This window comes from Mustela nigripes, chromosome 13 (genome assembly GCF_022355385.1).
Source record: "Mustela nigripes isolate SB6536 chromosome 13, MUSNIG.SB6536, whole genome shotgun sequence".
NCBI lineage: Eukaryota > Metazoa > Chordata > Mammalia > Carnivora > Mustelidae > Mustela > Mustela nigripes.
In genome coordinates this window covers 87,232,925-87,246,509 of record NC_081569.1, presented here as the reverse complement: position 1 = coordinate 87,246,509, position 13,585 = coordinate 87,232,925, and the positions used below count along the sequence as shown (strand labels likewise).

General features: G+C 34.5%; 1 protein-coding gene across 6 annotated transcripts in view; it reads right to left on the bottom strand.

Annotated features, from left to right (window-relative positions):
- MIA2 (MIA SH3 domain ER export factor 2) overlaps window positions 1-13,585 on the bottom strand; it is an 80,369-nt gene that overhangs the window by 31,126 nt on the left and 35,658 nt on the right. For all 6 annotated transcript variants that reach the window (XM_059373118.1, XM_059373116.1, XM_059373117.1 and 3 more), the window contains 6 exons: window positions 13,481-13,552; window positions 9,565-9,675; window positions 8,693-8,764; window positions 7,965-8,069; window positions 3,080-3,202; window positions 1,157-1,262 (listed from right to left, as the gene is read on the bottom strand). In XM_059373118.1, the coding sequence (XP_059229101.1) occupies window positions 1,157-1,262; window positions 3,080-3,202; window positions 7,965-8,069; window positions 8,693-8,764; window positions 9,565-9,675; window positions 13,481-13,552 (589 nt within the window). The remainder of the gene's footprint in view (window positions 1-1,156; window positions 1,263-3,079; window positions 3,203-7,964; window positions 8,070-8,692; window positions 8,765-9,564; window positions 9,676-13,480; window positions 13,553-13,585) is intronic.

The window sequence follows — 13,585 nt, the reverse complement described above, 5'->3', positions numbered from 1 at the left end:
GGGACAGAGTACTAGAGAAAGGTGAAGATGTGCCAAAGCAGAATTGTATGAAGAACATGATACACACAAAGAACAAATAGTTCAGTTAAGAAATGAGCAGAAGACATGAACAGACACTTATCCAAGAAGACATCCAAATGGCCAACAGACACATGAAAAAATGCTCAATAATCACTCAGTATCAGGGAAATACAAATCAAAACCACAATGAGATATACCACCTCATACTGGTCAGACAGTTAAAATTAACAAGTCAGGAAATGACAGATGTTGGCAAGAATGTGGAGAAAGGGGAACCATCTTACACTGTTCTTAGGAATGCAAACTGGTGTAGCCACCCTGGAAAACAGTATGGAGGCTCCTCAGAAAGTTGAAAATAGAGCTACCCTATAACCCAGCAATTGCACTGCTGGGTATTTACCCCAAAGATACAAATGTAGTGATCCAAAGAGGCACCTGCACCCCAAAGTTTATTGCAACAATATCCACAATAACTGAACTATGGAAAGAGCCCAGATGTCCACTGACAGATGAGTGGATAAAGAAGATGTGGAGGGGTGTGTGTATATATATGTGAATATTACACAGCCATCAAAAAAATGAAATCTTGCCATTTGCAACAACATGGATGGAACTAGAAGGTATATAATACACTAAGCAAAATAAGTCAATCAGAGAATGACAATTATCGTATGACCTCACTCATGTGTGAAACTTAAGAAACAAAATGATACGATACGATAAGGATCACAGGGGAAGGGAGGGAAAAATATAACAAGATGAAATCAGAGGAAGACAAACCATAAGAAACTCTTCATCATAGGAAACAAACTGAGGGTTGCTAGAAAGGAGAAGAGTGGAGGAATGGGGTATCTAGGTAGGGATGGACATTAGGAGGGCATGTGTTGTAACAAGCACTGGGTGTTATATAAATCTTATAAATCACTGAACTCTACCTCTGAAACCAATAATATATTTTATGTTAATTAATTGAATTTAAAGTTAAAAAAAAATCCTGGAAAGCCAAAAACAAAACAAAAAAAAACAAAACAAAACAAAACAAAAGACCATGGTGCACACAGGAAACTAAAAGAAAATACAAGAGACTCATGATTTTTAGCAAAAGAGGATGAATCACAACTTGACAATCACATACCATTTTCTGATTCATTCATTTCCAAGTCCAAGTTATCATCATTTGCTATGTCTTCTCCCAGCACAGCAGTCCAATCTTTCATCTTTATCAGGCGCTCAGTCAGCGACTTGATGTTTAGTAAAAAAGGGAGAAGAGAGAAAGAGGGTAATGTCTAACTGATTTATAACTTCTGAATGTGCAGTCACAGTTTAAAAATCAATCTATGTAGATAACAGTACATGAGCCGTTATTCACCAGCTGATATTAAGGTATGTAAATACCCTCAAAAACTGTAACATTTATTGACTATTAACTCTACACGTTATCATGTGATCTCACTAATATGAGGAATTTGAGAAACAAGACGGAGAATTATATGGGAAAGGAAGAAATAATAAAATAAGACCAAATCAGAGAGGGACACAAACCATAAAAGACTCAATCTCAGGAAACAAACTAAGGGTTGCTGGAGTGGAGAAGGGGCTGGGAGGGATGGGGTGGCTGGGTGATGGACACTAGGGAAGGCATGTGCTATGATGAGTGTTGTAAATTGTGTAAGACTGTTGAATCACAGACCTGTACCCCTGAAACAAATAATACATTATATGTTAATTTTTTAAAAAACCTTCCAAGTTAAAAACCAAAGCTGTTTATTCCTAATTTTTAATGGTCTATTTTTGCTAAATACATCACATGACTATAAAGTAACAAAACATTTTCTTGTAGGACATTCTTCACATGCCACAAATTAGAGTGACCATTAAATGAATAAATTTTGTGTGAGGTCAACCAAATCTGCAAGTGAGACACATGATATCTAAAAAGATCACAGATTTTACAGATCTGATTTTTTCAAGTTAATGACTACCTGAAGAGTTCAACTGAAATAAAGAAAAAATTATATATAACAGAATCTGAATTGCTACATTACAGGCTTTCCAACAGTCCTTTTTGAATTTTCTCAAATAAAGATTTTCTAGCATCATACATAATAAAATGATTGTACCATGTATTTCTGTGGAAGGACCCACCTAAAAGCCCATTCTGGTTTATAATTTCCACCCTCCAATCTCTTCCCCCTTGAGTGTTCCAGGCACAAATAACATGGTTTACAGCTTTGACTGAACTTGAGATTAGCATCTCATTCTTGTTTTGTTTAGGAAGAATCCCAAGTTCTTCAGTAGGGTAAGTTTAGGGAAAAAAATAAAACAATATACCAAATTATGCGTACAATTCCTAAAGCTAGAATATTCAAAACATTCTTAGTAACAATGTAAAGAGCATAAAAATATAGGTTTCAAGATGGTAACCTCCACTTTACTGCATAGATTACAGAATGTTAGCTTTACATTTTATTACTTAATACTCACACCTGAGTATCTCTTTGCAGCTTGAAAGCACAAGATTTAAAAGAGCAGGCAAGAAAAAGGGCTACAATGAGGCAAGCAAGGAGTAGAAAAAGGTGAACAAATACTACATAATATCAATTATTCTATTCCTACCAGATTCAAGTTTCAATTAGACTTATTTTTTGAAAACTATTCATTCTCCGTGAAAGTACATACACCAGCTAATCTAGGTATTACAGATATCCAGCCAGTACATATAATTTTATCTGTCTAATTTCTAAAATTCTTTCCAACTTCTTCTTAATAGAATTAGATGTTATTAGTATCTAATATATGACATATATTATAAAAGATATAATACATATTATTACATAATATATAATATATGTTACAAATCTGTAAGTCTTCAAGGAGGATTTAGGAGCAAGAATGACAATAGTGGTACAAATTAAAATGAATGCCAAAGAAGTACACATACTCAAATTTGACCAAATAATTATAAAAGTGAAAGCTGCCAAGACAAAATTTTCAAATTTCAAAATTAGTACAAAATTCCAGCTGACTCACAGTCACTAAAACCAGCAGGGCCACTTACCTTAATCTGATTTTCTTTATCACACAGAACTTGTTCTGCATCTACATTGAAGTCTTCAAATGCTATTTTCTGTTTATTAAGTTCATTCACTTGTTCTTTCAATTCTTCAGCTTCTTGTAAAAGCTAAAGTTCGAACCCCCCCAAAAAAACAGCTCATTATTTTTCATACTTATGTATAGAGGAATTTCTTTATATATTTAGATGTATCATTAATAGGTATTATACAACACAACGTGTTGCTGAGACGGGAAGTGAGGAAGAATGAAAGAAGGAAAGAAGGGAATAAAGAGCAGGCTCCTGATTTCAAAGAATTTTCAAGAAAGACAATGTAAAATAAGAAACATTTAAACACTGTTCAACTGATTTACATTATAAATATATAGCAAATAAAAAGCTTTTTGAAACATACGTATATGTTAGATTTGGTCATTTCTTACCATCCCTTAAGTCCTATATTTTTTTTTAAAAATCATGTGCTGTTTTATAGTTAAGATAACTAAATTTCCAGAGATACCATTAATCTGGAAGAGATTAAATTCTGTAAAATCAATCTTTTTTATGTATATACTTTTACAGGAAATACTTTTTGAACATGACACAAAAGATAAGTATAGTTATAAAACACAGATTTGACTATATAACACTTAGAAGCTTCACAAATCAAAAAGTAGCACAAAATCTAAAAACAAACAAGTAACTAGAAAGGAATTCTTATATGCAACAATGAATAATCTTTACATGCAAAAAGATCTTAGAAGTCAATAAAATAGGAAAAAAATGAATGAGCAAGCAATTCACAAAAGAAATGGCCCATATAAATATGAAAGTCCAAATTTATTAAATCTTTAAAACTCAATTCTATCAAACAGTAATTACTGGATTTCTCTGTAAAACTAAGGCTTCATTAGCATATTTCTTAGCACAAGAAAACAACTTTTTCTACACATGTATAACACCAACAGACTAAAAACAAATGAGGATTGAAGACAAATTTTTGAATTTTTGATTAGGTGGACTCCAGTAAGTTACCAAAGAAACTGCATACCCAGGGGCGCCTGGATGGCTCAGTTGGTTAGGTACTTGCCTTCAGCCCAGGTCATGATCCCAGACTCCTGAGATGGAGCCCCACGTAGGTCTCCCTCCTCAACTTCTCCCTCACCATCTACTGCTCCCCCTGCTCATGCTCATTCTCTCTAGGTAACTCCCTCTCTCAAATAAATAAATAAATAATCTTTTAAAAAAATAAGAAAAAACAAAGAAACTGCATACCCAGCATGCAATCTTAAGAAGTTAGAGAAGGAGTGTTATTAAAACATGACATCAGTGAATATAGAACAGCTTATTTCAAAACGTTTGTGATTAAAAAGGAATTACATGAAAGCAAGTGGAAAGAGTAAGACAATCTAGGGTTGCCTGGGTGGCACAGTTGATCAAGCATCTGACTATTGATTTCTGCTCAGGTCATGAACTCTGCCCTATTGTGGACCAAACCTTATGTCAGGCTCCACACTCAACATCGAGTCTGCTTAAGTTTCTCATTTCCTCTCCCTCTGCCCCTCCCAACCCTTCTCTCTCTAATAAATAAATAAATATTTCAACAAAAAAGAAAAAAAGAGGACAACCTAGATGAAATTTTTTCAAGCTAGAAAAGGCCAGTTTCTATTACAACAGAGTAATTTTATACAAGGTTTACCACCACTTTCTCCTGAAATCTACTAAATTGAAAGTAAACCTACTAAAAGACTTAGGAAAATGAAAAAAAAGCAGCAGCATAAACCCACAAGGAAAAAGAAAATAGGCAATGAAAAAAAAAGTAATTCTAGAAGTGGAAAGTAGAGGGGCATCTGGGTGGCCCAGCTGGTTGAGTGACTCTTGATTTCGGCTCCAGTCCTGATCTCAGGGTCTTGGGACTGAGTCCTACATCATGCTCCCCACTGGGCATGGAGCCTGCTTAAGATTTCTCCATCTTCCCTCTACCCCTCCCTCCAACTCACTCACTCTGGGGAAAAAAAAAAAAAAAAGTAGAAAGAGAATGAAGTATAGTAAAAGATTAAGCAGAGCAGGGGCACCTGGGTGGCTCAGTGGGTTAAGCCTCTCCCTTTCGGTCAGGTCATGATCTCAGGGTCTTGGGATCAAACCCACATCAGGCTCTCTGCTCAGCAGGGAGCCTGCTTCCCCCCTCTCACTCTGCCTACTTGTGATATCTCTCTCTCTCTCTCTCAAATAAATAAATAAAATATTAAAAAAAAAAAAAAAAGATTTAGCAGACCAGCAAAGCTGAAATTTACTCAGAAGATGGGAAAGTCAAATGCAGGTTGATTTAATACAACCCAAAATGCTCATAATTTGGGGGCACTAATACTAGAGGTATAAGTGGGACTGAAAATAGAAGGACTGCCTGAAAGTATGTACAAAAAAAGTCAGAAAGTCCCTCGTGTTCTCCCTGCACATATATAAATATACACACATACACACACATTCTTACTCTCCACTCATCCCTCCCTCCCACTCTCATCTTTCACATGCATGCACACAAGCCCACACACATACTTACACATACATACACATCTGGCAAAAGCTTAGAAAGTTATTCTCTAGAGAGGCAGAATATGAAACTCTCAGACACATGCCCCAGGTGAAAGTGTGAGGAAAATATTGAAAACATACAAGTATTAAGTGAAAGATAACTTACTAAATAGTGACAAACCAACAACCCTTACCACTCTAAGCTGCGCATCTCACTGTTGGCAAATGGGCTTCTAACTCTCAAACAGGAATGAGGAGGTATCATCCCTATGGAAAATGGTCTTCAAATGCCAACAATTAGGGATCTTCCAATAAAACATCCTAGGCAGATTACCCTACAGAAAAGCCTCCCAATAACACACACAGAGCTTCCAATTAGACATGGAGAGTTTCACTAGCAAATGAGCAGACTGCCGTGAATCACCTATACTTGACTTTAAAAAGAAACTGTTAGATAAAAGATACAACCAAAACAGAAACTAAAGGAAACAAGACAACTCAGGGAACTGAAAAACACTTCAAAAAGAAAAAATAAAATAAAATAAAATATCAGCAAGATAAGAACATGGCTTGCATAAATTAAGAAGAGGCATAAGCAATACAAAAAGAACACTTAAAATGGAAAAATATAGAAGAATAAGTCAATAAAACTTCCATATAAACAAAGAAATCAAAGAGAACATCTTCAAATAATTATTGTATAATCATATAAAAATCCCCCAAAAAAGCAGGAAATAATTTCCCAGAACTCAATTAAGAGCAAAAGTTTCTAAGCTAAAAGTATCCAACAAATGTATGAAAAAACACCATACATCATAATGACATTTTGGAGAAACAGAAACAATGAAAGATATTAAAAGCTTCCAGGGAGGAAAAGAGCAGATCACAAAGATCCAGTAATCCAAATACTATGTGACTTCTCAAAAGCAGTACTGGAAAATGAACACAATAGATCAATAATGTCAAAATTTCAAGAAAAAAAAATATTTCAACTCAGAAGATATCCAACCAAAATGAGGATGTTCTCAAGAAGATGTAAATTTTGGGGTGCACGGGTGGCTCAGTGGGTTAAAGCCTCTGCCTTCGGCTCACATCATGATCCCAGGGTCCTGGGATCAAGCCCTGCATTGGGCTCTCTGCTCAGCAGGGAGCCTGCTTCTCCCTCTCTCTCTGCCTGTCTTTCTGCCTACTTGTGATCTGTGTCTGTCAAATAAATAAATAAAATCTTAAAAAAAAGAAGATGTAAATTTTTAAAAAGTTAGCATTTACATCTCTTTCTCAAGAAGCTTATCAAGAGAATTAACCACAAAAGAGCACATCTTAGATAGAGAAAATAAAAGATACAACATAGAAGAAAGACAATGGGAGTGAAGTGAAATCTCGGGACAGCAGAAGCATTAACAGACCTAGAGAACAAGTTCCTATCAAACCAGGAAGATGGAAGACCCCAGGAAGGATTGCTTCAAGAAAAAAAAGTAAAATCAGTATATTAACAAAGCATTTGAATGCATAAATAAGATTTTCAGCATCTCCAGAAGACAGATATACAGACAAGTATATAGGAAACAAAACAATTACCGTAGAGCAAAGAAAATGTTGGATAAAATAGAACATTTAGAGCACATCACGTGGCTCAGTTGTAACATTTTTTTTAAAAAAACTGCAAATAATGTAATCAATGAAAAATTTTCTCATGGAAAAATTCTCCTCTATTGGAAGAATAGTGAGACAGGAAATATATTTGGGTGTGTGAGAGTATCTATCTATCTATCTATTAAGAAGGAAAAGGTTAAAGCTAAATCCATTTGATCTACCACCAGAACTGCTTCTATCTTTAGGCTCCAGACCCATAGCTGCAATAATTCTCTTCCTTCCTTCAGTCTGGCTTTAAGGAGTTGGTACTAAATGCTATTTGCTGTGATTATTAAAATTTGCCCTGGAGAGGTGCCTGGGTAGCTCAGTGGGTTAAAGCCTCTGCTTTCGGCTCAGGTCGTGATCCCAGGGTCCTGGGATCAGGCCCCGCATCGGGCTCTCTGTTCAGCAGTGAGCCTGCTTCCCCTTCTCTCTCTGTCTGCCTCTCTGCCTACTTGTGATTTCTCTCTCTGTCAAATAAATAAATAAAATCTTAAAAAAAAAAAAATTGCCCTGGATTACTTTAACTACTGGAGGAACAAGGTGCCAGGAGTATACAATTTGCACCCTATATAAAAGAGACACCTAAGGATATACGGGAGATAGTCCTGCTCTCCTGCTTCCCAGGAAAAGGCTAATCTTGCCCCTAGCATGGGTCAGTCATGAGTATGCCCAGAACATTTATAATTATATATTCACCGTTTAAAAGTCCCTATAGAGTACAAACCTGTTTCTGGCTTTCCTCAAGTTGGGAATTTTCACTCAAAGCATCTTTTAGAGCTATCTTAAGTCGTTCTTCATTCATTTGAAATACTCTGAAGGTTGTTTTGGCCTAAGTAAACACAATACATTAAGCTTATAAGAATTTATGTATTTATTTTTTATTTAATCTATTAATTAAATTGTAAATTTATTTAAATTTAAAATTAATTTATTAACTTATTTAATATAATAGTTCATTTTTACACATACTCCCTAAAACATGGAATTAAAGTAAAAAACACACCAATATTAATATGAAAAGCAGTGTGGGGTAGCATAAAAAAGGCCAGTCTAGAATCAGGGTCCAGATGTGGCTCTGTCATGAACTTGTCATGTGGCCTTGGATAAAGGATTTAACCACTTATGATCTTTTATGTACTGTAGCAAATTTTGTTAACTTTTTATTATCTGCCTCTCTTTCTAGAATTTAAACTATATGAGAGCTTTCCTGCATATTTTGTCTACTAAAATTAAGTGCCAAGTACCTTCCAACAATGACCAGTACATAGCAAGAACTCAGTAAGTATCTGTCCAATAAAAAAATGAACCTTCCTGAAGTACCTTCTACAAGGGAACTATATCTAAGACCCCAATATCTCAAATTCTAGTATTACATCTTCTTCTTTAAACATAAAACAGTAAAATTAAAATGATTTTCAAAAGCAACAAACCTTCTAGGCTAATTCAACTTACTTCAGCCACTTGTGATTTAAGAGAATCTGATTCATCTTCTAGAGACTGTATCGTTTTTGAAATATCCACCATCTGGAAAGAGAACATCGATCAATAAATGACTATTTATTCACTAAAATCTCTCCAGCTTCTAAGATACCACATACCTTAGCTATATTGTTAACCTAAATACATCTAAAAAAAAAAAAAGGACTCTAAGAAAATTTGTCAGCCATATGCTTAGAGATTTTATATGAAAGAGACAGCAATAGTATTTCATCTCATCTTTAATATTTCATGATGTTTAAGCTATATAATCTCAAGATTAAGTTCACTGACATATCTTACTAAATAATCACACACATCTAGATCTTCCTTAAAACAGATTTTAAAATAAATGGCAAATAAAGCAAAGTTAAAATGTTCTCAAAATACCTTTTGAGTATAATAAAAAAAACTACCATGTATGTGATTATTCAACTTTATTTATGTGAGCTACTTCATAGTGCATATAGAAAATCTCTCTAAAAATATGCAAGATACTTAACATAATAATGGTAACCCCTAACATATTAAAAAAAAAAGGCTAGTGGATCTTGAAAATTTTACTTTCTACTTAACCGCCTTCTATATTTTTTGGATTTTTTTAGAATGCATACAATACCTTAACTGATACCAATTTTTTTTTTTTTTTTAAGTAGGCTCCATGCCCAGCACAGAGCCCAATACAAGGCTTGAACACATGACTCTGAGACCTCCACCAGAGCTGAGATCTGAGATCAAGAGTCAGACACTTAACTGAATAAGCCACCAGGCACCCCAATACCTATTAATTTCTTAAAATTCAGTAACCTTCCTTTTCCTACAGTCTCCTCATTTAACAAAAACCTTACCAATTCATCTTGTTCAGAATGTAGAGATTTCTCTTCTTCTAATTGGTTTTCCAGAACAAGTATTTCATCCTCAAGTTCAGATTTAGTCTTATTCAGAGTTTCACAGACCGTCTAAAAAAGGAAGCCAACTTTATCAGACAAGAATAGGACTTCTGGGTTATGATAAATCAGACAAGTATAATCAAACACATGTGTTATCAATCAAATGAATTTAGTTTACATATTTGTACATTTTTATACCATTTAAATAATAGCAATGCTAGCAGGGGTCAGCAAACTTTTTTCTACAAAGAGCCAGAGAGTAAATATTTTAGGCTTTTAGGCCATGTAGTCTCTGTCCCAATATGCCTATGTAGTAAGAATGCAAAGACATGTAAATGAATGAGTATGGCTGTGTTCAAATAAAATTTTATTTACAAAAACAGGTGGAGAAGCCAAACAATTTGGTTAAAAATGGGCAGACGACCTGAACAGACATTTCTCCAAAGAAGACATACAGATGGTCAAGAGACACATGAAAAAATCCTCAACATCATTCATCAAGGATATGCAATTCAAAAACCACAATAAGGGGTCATCTCACACCTGTCAAAATATCTAAAATCAAAAAGACAAGAGATAACAAGTGTTGGCAAGGATGTGGAGAAAAAGGAACTATTGTTCATTGTTGCTGGGAATATAAACTGGTACAGCCACTGTGGAAAGCAGTAGAAATACTATATGATTCAATCATTCCACTATTTTTATTCAAAAAAAAAAAAACCAAACAAACACTAATCCAAAAAGACATATATATATCTATGTTTATTGAAGAATTATTTACAATAGCAAAAATAGGGGAGAAACATAACTGTTCAATGATGGATGAATGGATAAAGAGGAGGTGGTATATATATACAATGGAATATTACATAGCCATAAAAAATGGTGAGTTTTTTTTTGCCACTTGTGACAGTGTGGATGGACCCAGAAGGTATATGCTAAGTGAAATAAGTCAGACTGAGAAAGATAAATGTCAAATGATTACACTCATATGTGTAAACCAAAAAAAAAAAAAAAAACCAAACAAACAAACAGAAAACAAACAAAAAGCAGAATCAGACCTATAAATTTAGAGAGTAAACTGATGGTTGCCACAGGAAAGATGGTGAGGGGCATGAGCAAAATGAGGGGTATGTGGGAGATCAGGCTTCCAATTAATGGAATGAATTAAGTCATGGGAATAAGAGGTACAGCATAGGAAATACAGTCAATGAGACTATAATAGCATTGTATATTGACAGATGGTAGCTATACTTGTGGTGAGCATAGCATAAAGTATAGAGATGTTCAATCACTATGCTGTATACCTGAAACTAATCTAACATTTGTATCAACTATAGTAAAAAACAAAACAAAAAAACAGGCGGAGAGCCCAGAATATAGTTTGCCAGGGCACCTGGGTGGCTCAGTGGGTTAAGCCTCTGCCTTCAGCTCAGGTCATGATCTCAAGGTCTTGGAATCGAGACCCACATCAGGCTCTCTGCTCAGCGGGAAGCCTGCTCCCCCCCCTCTCTCTCTGCCTGTCTCTCTGCCTACTTGTGATCTCTGTCAAATAAATAAATAAAGTCTCTAAAAAAAAAAAAAAGAATATAGTTTGCCAACCTCTGCTCTAGAGCATTATAAAGGAAAAAGATGAGAAATAAGTCTGATTCAGTAAGATTAAAGACACAATAAAAAATAAACTCAAAAAATAATCAAGACTGCTTCATAATAATGTTCTGCATTGAATTACTTTCTGGGACGTTTTTAATTTTAAAGATTTTATTCATTCATTTGACAGAGAGAACAGTGAGAGCAGGAACACAAGCAGAGGGAGTGGGAAAGGGAGAAGCAGGTTTCCTGCTGAGCAGGGAGTCCAACACAGGGCTTGATCCAAGGAACCTGGGATCATGACCTGACCCTAAGGCAGCTGCTTAACAATTGAGCCACCCAGGTGCCCCTGGACCTTTTTCATTTTAAATGATTAGTTACTGAATCATTCCAATTGGATTTTAAATATGTAATAAACATACCTCTAATATTTGTGATCCTTCAACAAACTTGTTAAAAAAAAAAACCCAAAGATTCAAAGAATTTAACAGAGACCAAAATAAAAAAAGAACAAGTACATACTATATTACAGTGGTCAAAAAACTTGTTTATATGTATTTCCCAACTTTGGTTATTTGATTATTTGAATTCCCTGACTTGAATCAAAATTACAGTACTATTAGATTTTATCTACTGATTCAACCATCAAATTTTTAAATTATATCATATATAGTTTATACTATGTCTACCAAGCTTAAAAATAAATATCACAAGTTTTTTAAAATTATAAAAATAGGACCAAAAGTTCTAAAATTTCATTTAAATTTTCCTGCTAGATAATGTAAATTCAATGCCTTAAGAATAAATTGGTGTGTTTTATTTTATCCACAATACTACCAAACTTGAATAAATGCCTTTTCTGTCCAGTTTTTGCTTTTCTGTTGCTAGGCTAAATGCCTTGTGATTCTTTATTTATTTATTTATTTTTAATCAAACTAAGAACGCACTGCTGGAAGAGGAGATAAAACAGAAGATCAGTAAATAAAACAATTTCAACAAGTTCTCGAGGATATTATTAGGTAACAAATGAAGAAAGAAAAGATTAAGAAATTTACTCCATTGGAATTCAATTTATAACTTCCTTTGGGCTCTACCGAGGAAATTTTGAGACATAATCTATAGCTTTTTTAAAAATTTCTATTTTAATTCCAGTTAGTTAATATCCAGTGTTATAATAATACACTTTCTGATGGTTACAGACATCAGTGATTGATAACAGCCGAGCTGGACTGTCTAAACACATATACCAAAAGTACAAAATCCATTGTTTTCTACTTTAGTATTAGTATGCTTCTGACAATACTTCCATCTCTAAATAATAACAAATAGCATTTACTCTAATCTATTGTAGCTTAGCTAAATGACAAATTTTTATTATTTCCCTTCTTATTACTAGCCAAATCATACCTGGCTCAAGAGAGCTGACTATAAGTTATCTCTTCCAAACCCTACATTCAGTGACATCATGTTGGTACCTTGAAGTTGGAAGTATTTACAAAACAGAAGCAAGCAAATGCTACAAACAAGGACTCCTGCTTTTCAGAGAGCCAGCTATTAAAACTTTACCAGCACATCACTGCTTACAATATAAATCTTTGGTCTAATTCTAGTCAGCTCCTAATACAATGGGGATGAAGTAAAGGCACGTACTGCCACAATTTACATAATTTATTCCTGCCAACTATTCCTAAATTTATGAAAATGAATCTTTCTATTTTTTCCTTTCTAGAGCAAAAAGAATCAAAAAAAGGAAGGGTTGGGCGCCTGGGTGGCTCAGTGGATTAAGCCGCTGCCTTTGGCTTAGGTCATGATCTCAGGGTCCTGGGATCGAGTCCCGCATCGGGCTCTCTGCTCAACAGGGAGCCTGCTTCCTCCTCTCTCTCTCTGCCTGCCTCTCTGCCTACTTGTAATCTCTCTCTGTCAAATAAATAAATAAAATCTTTAAAAAAAAAAAAAAGGAAGGGTTACTTAATACATTTCATTCCCAAGAATGAAAAATAAAGAGCCCTAGATTCCAGTAAAATGAATAAGGCCCTAGATTCCAGTAAAATGAATATGCCTCGCTCAAAACAAGTTAGCAAGCAAAGTTCAAATTTTTAAAAATATTTATGTTACCTAATGTCCCATTTTCTATAATTAACTTTTTCTTTAAGTTTTAACAACTAGAAATGCTCTTTCACATTTCTTTTGAAATAATTTTGAGGAGATATATTTTCCTTAAAGTTTATGATATCTAGTAAAAAATCTTAACCCCAGCTTTTATAATTATAGGCACTGTTTTTACCTCCAAACTTTGTGCTTCTGTTGACTCCTTCTCAAAACTGGCATCCTTTAAAGACGATTCTAAGCCTTCATACTGAAAGAAAGCAACACTGTAAGGAAAAACTCT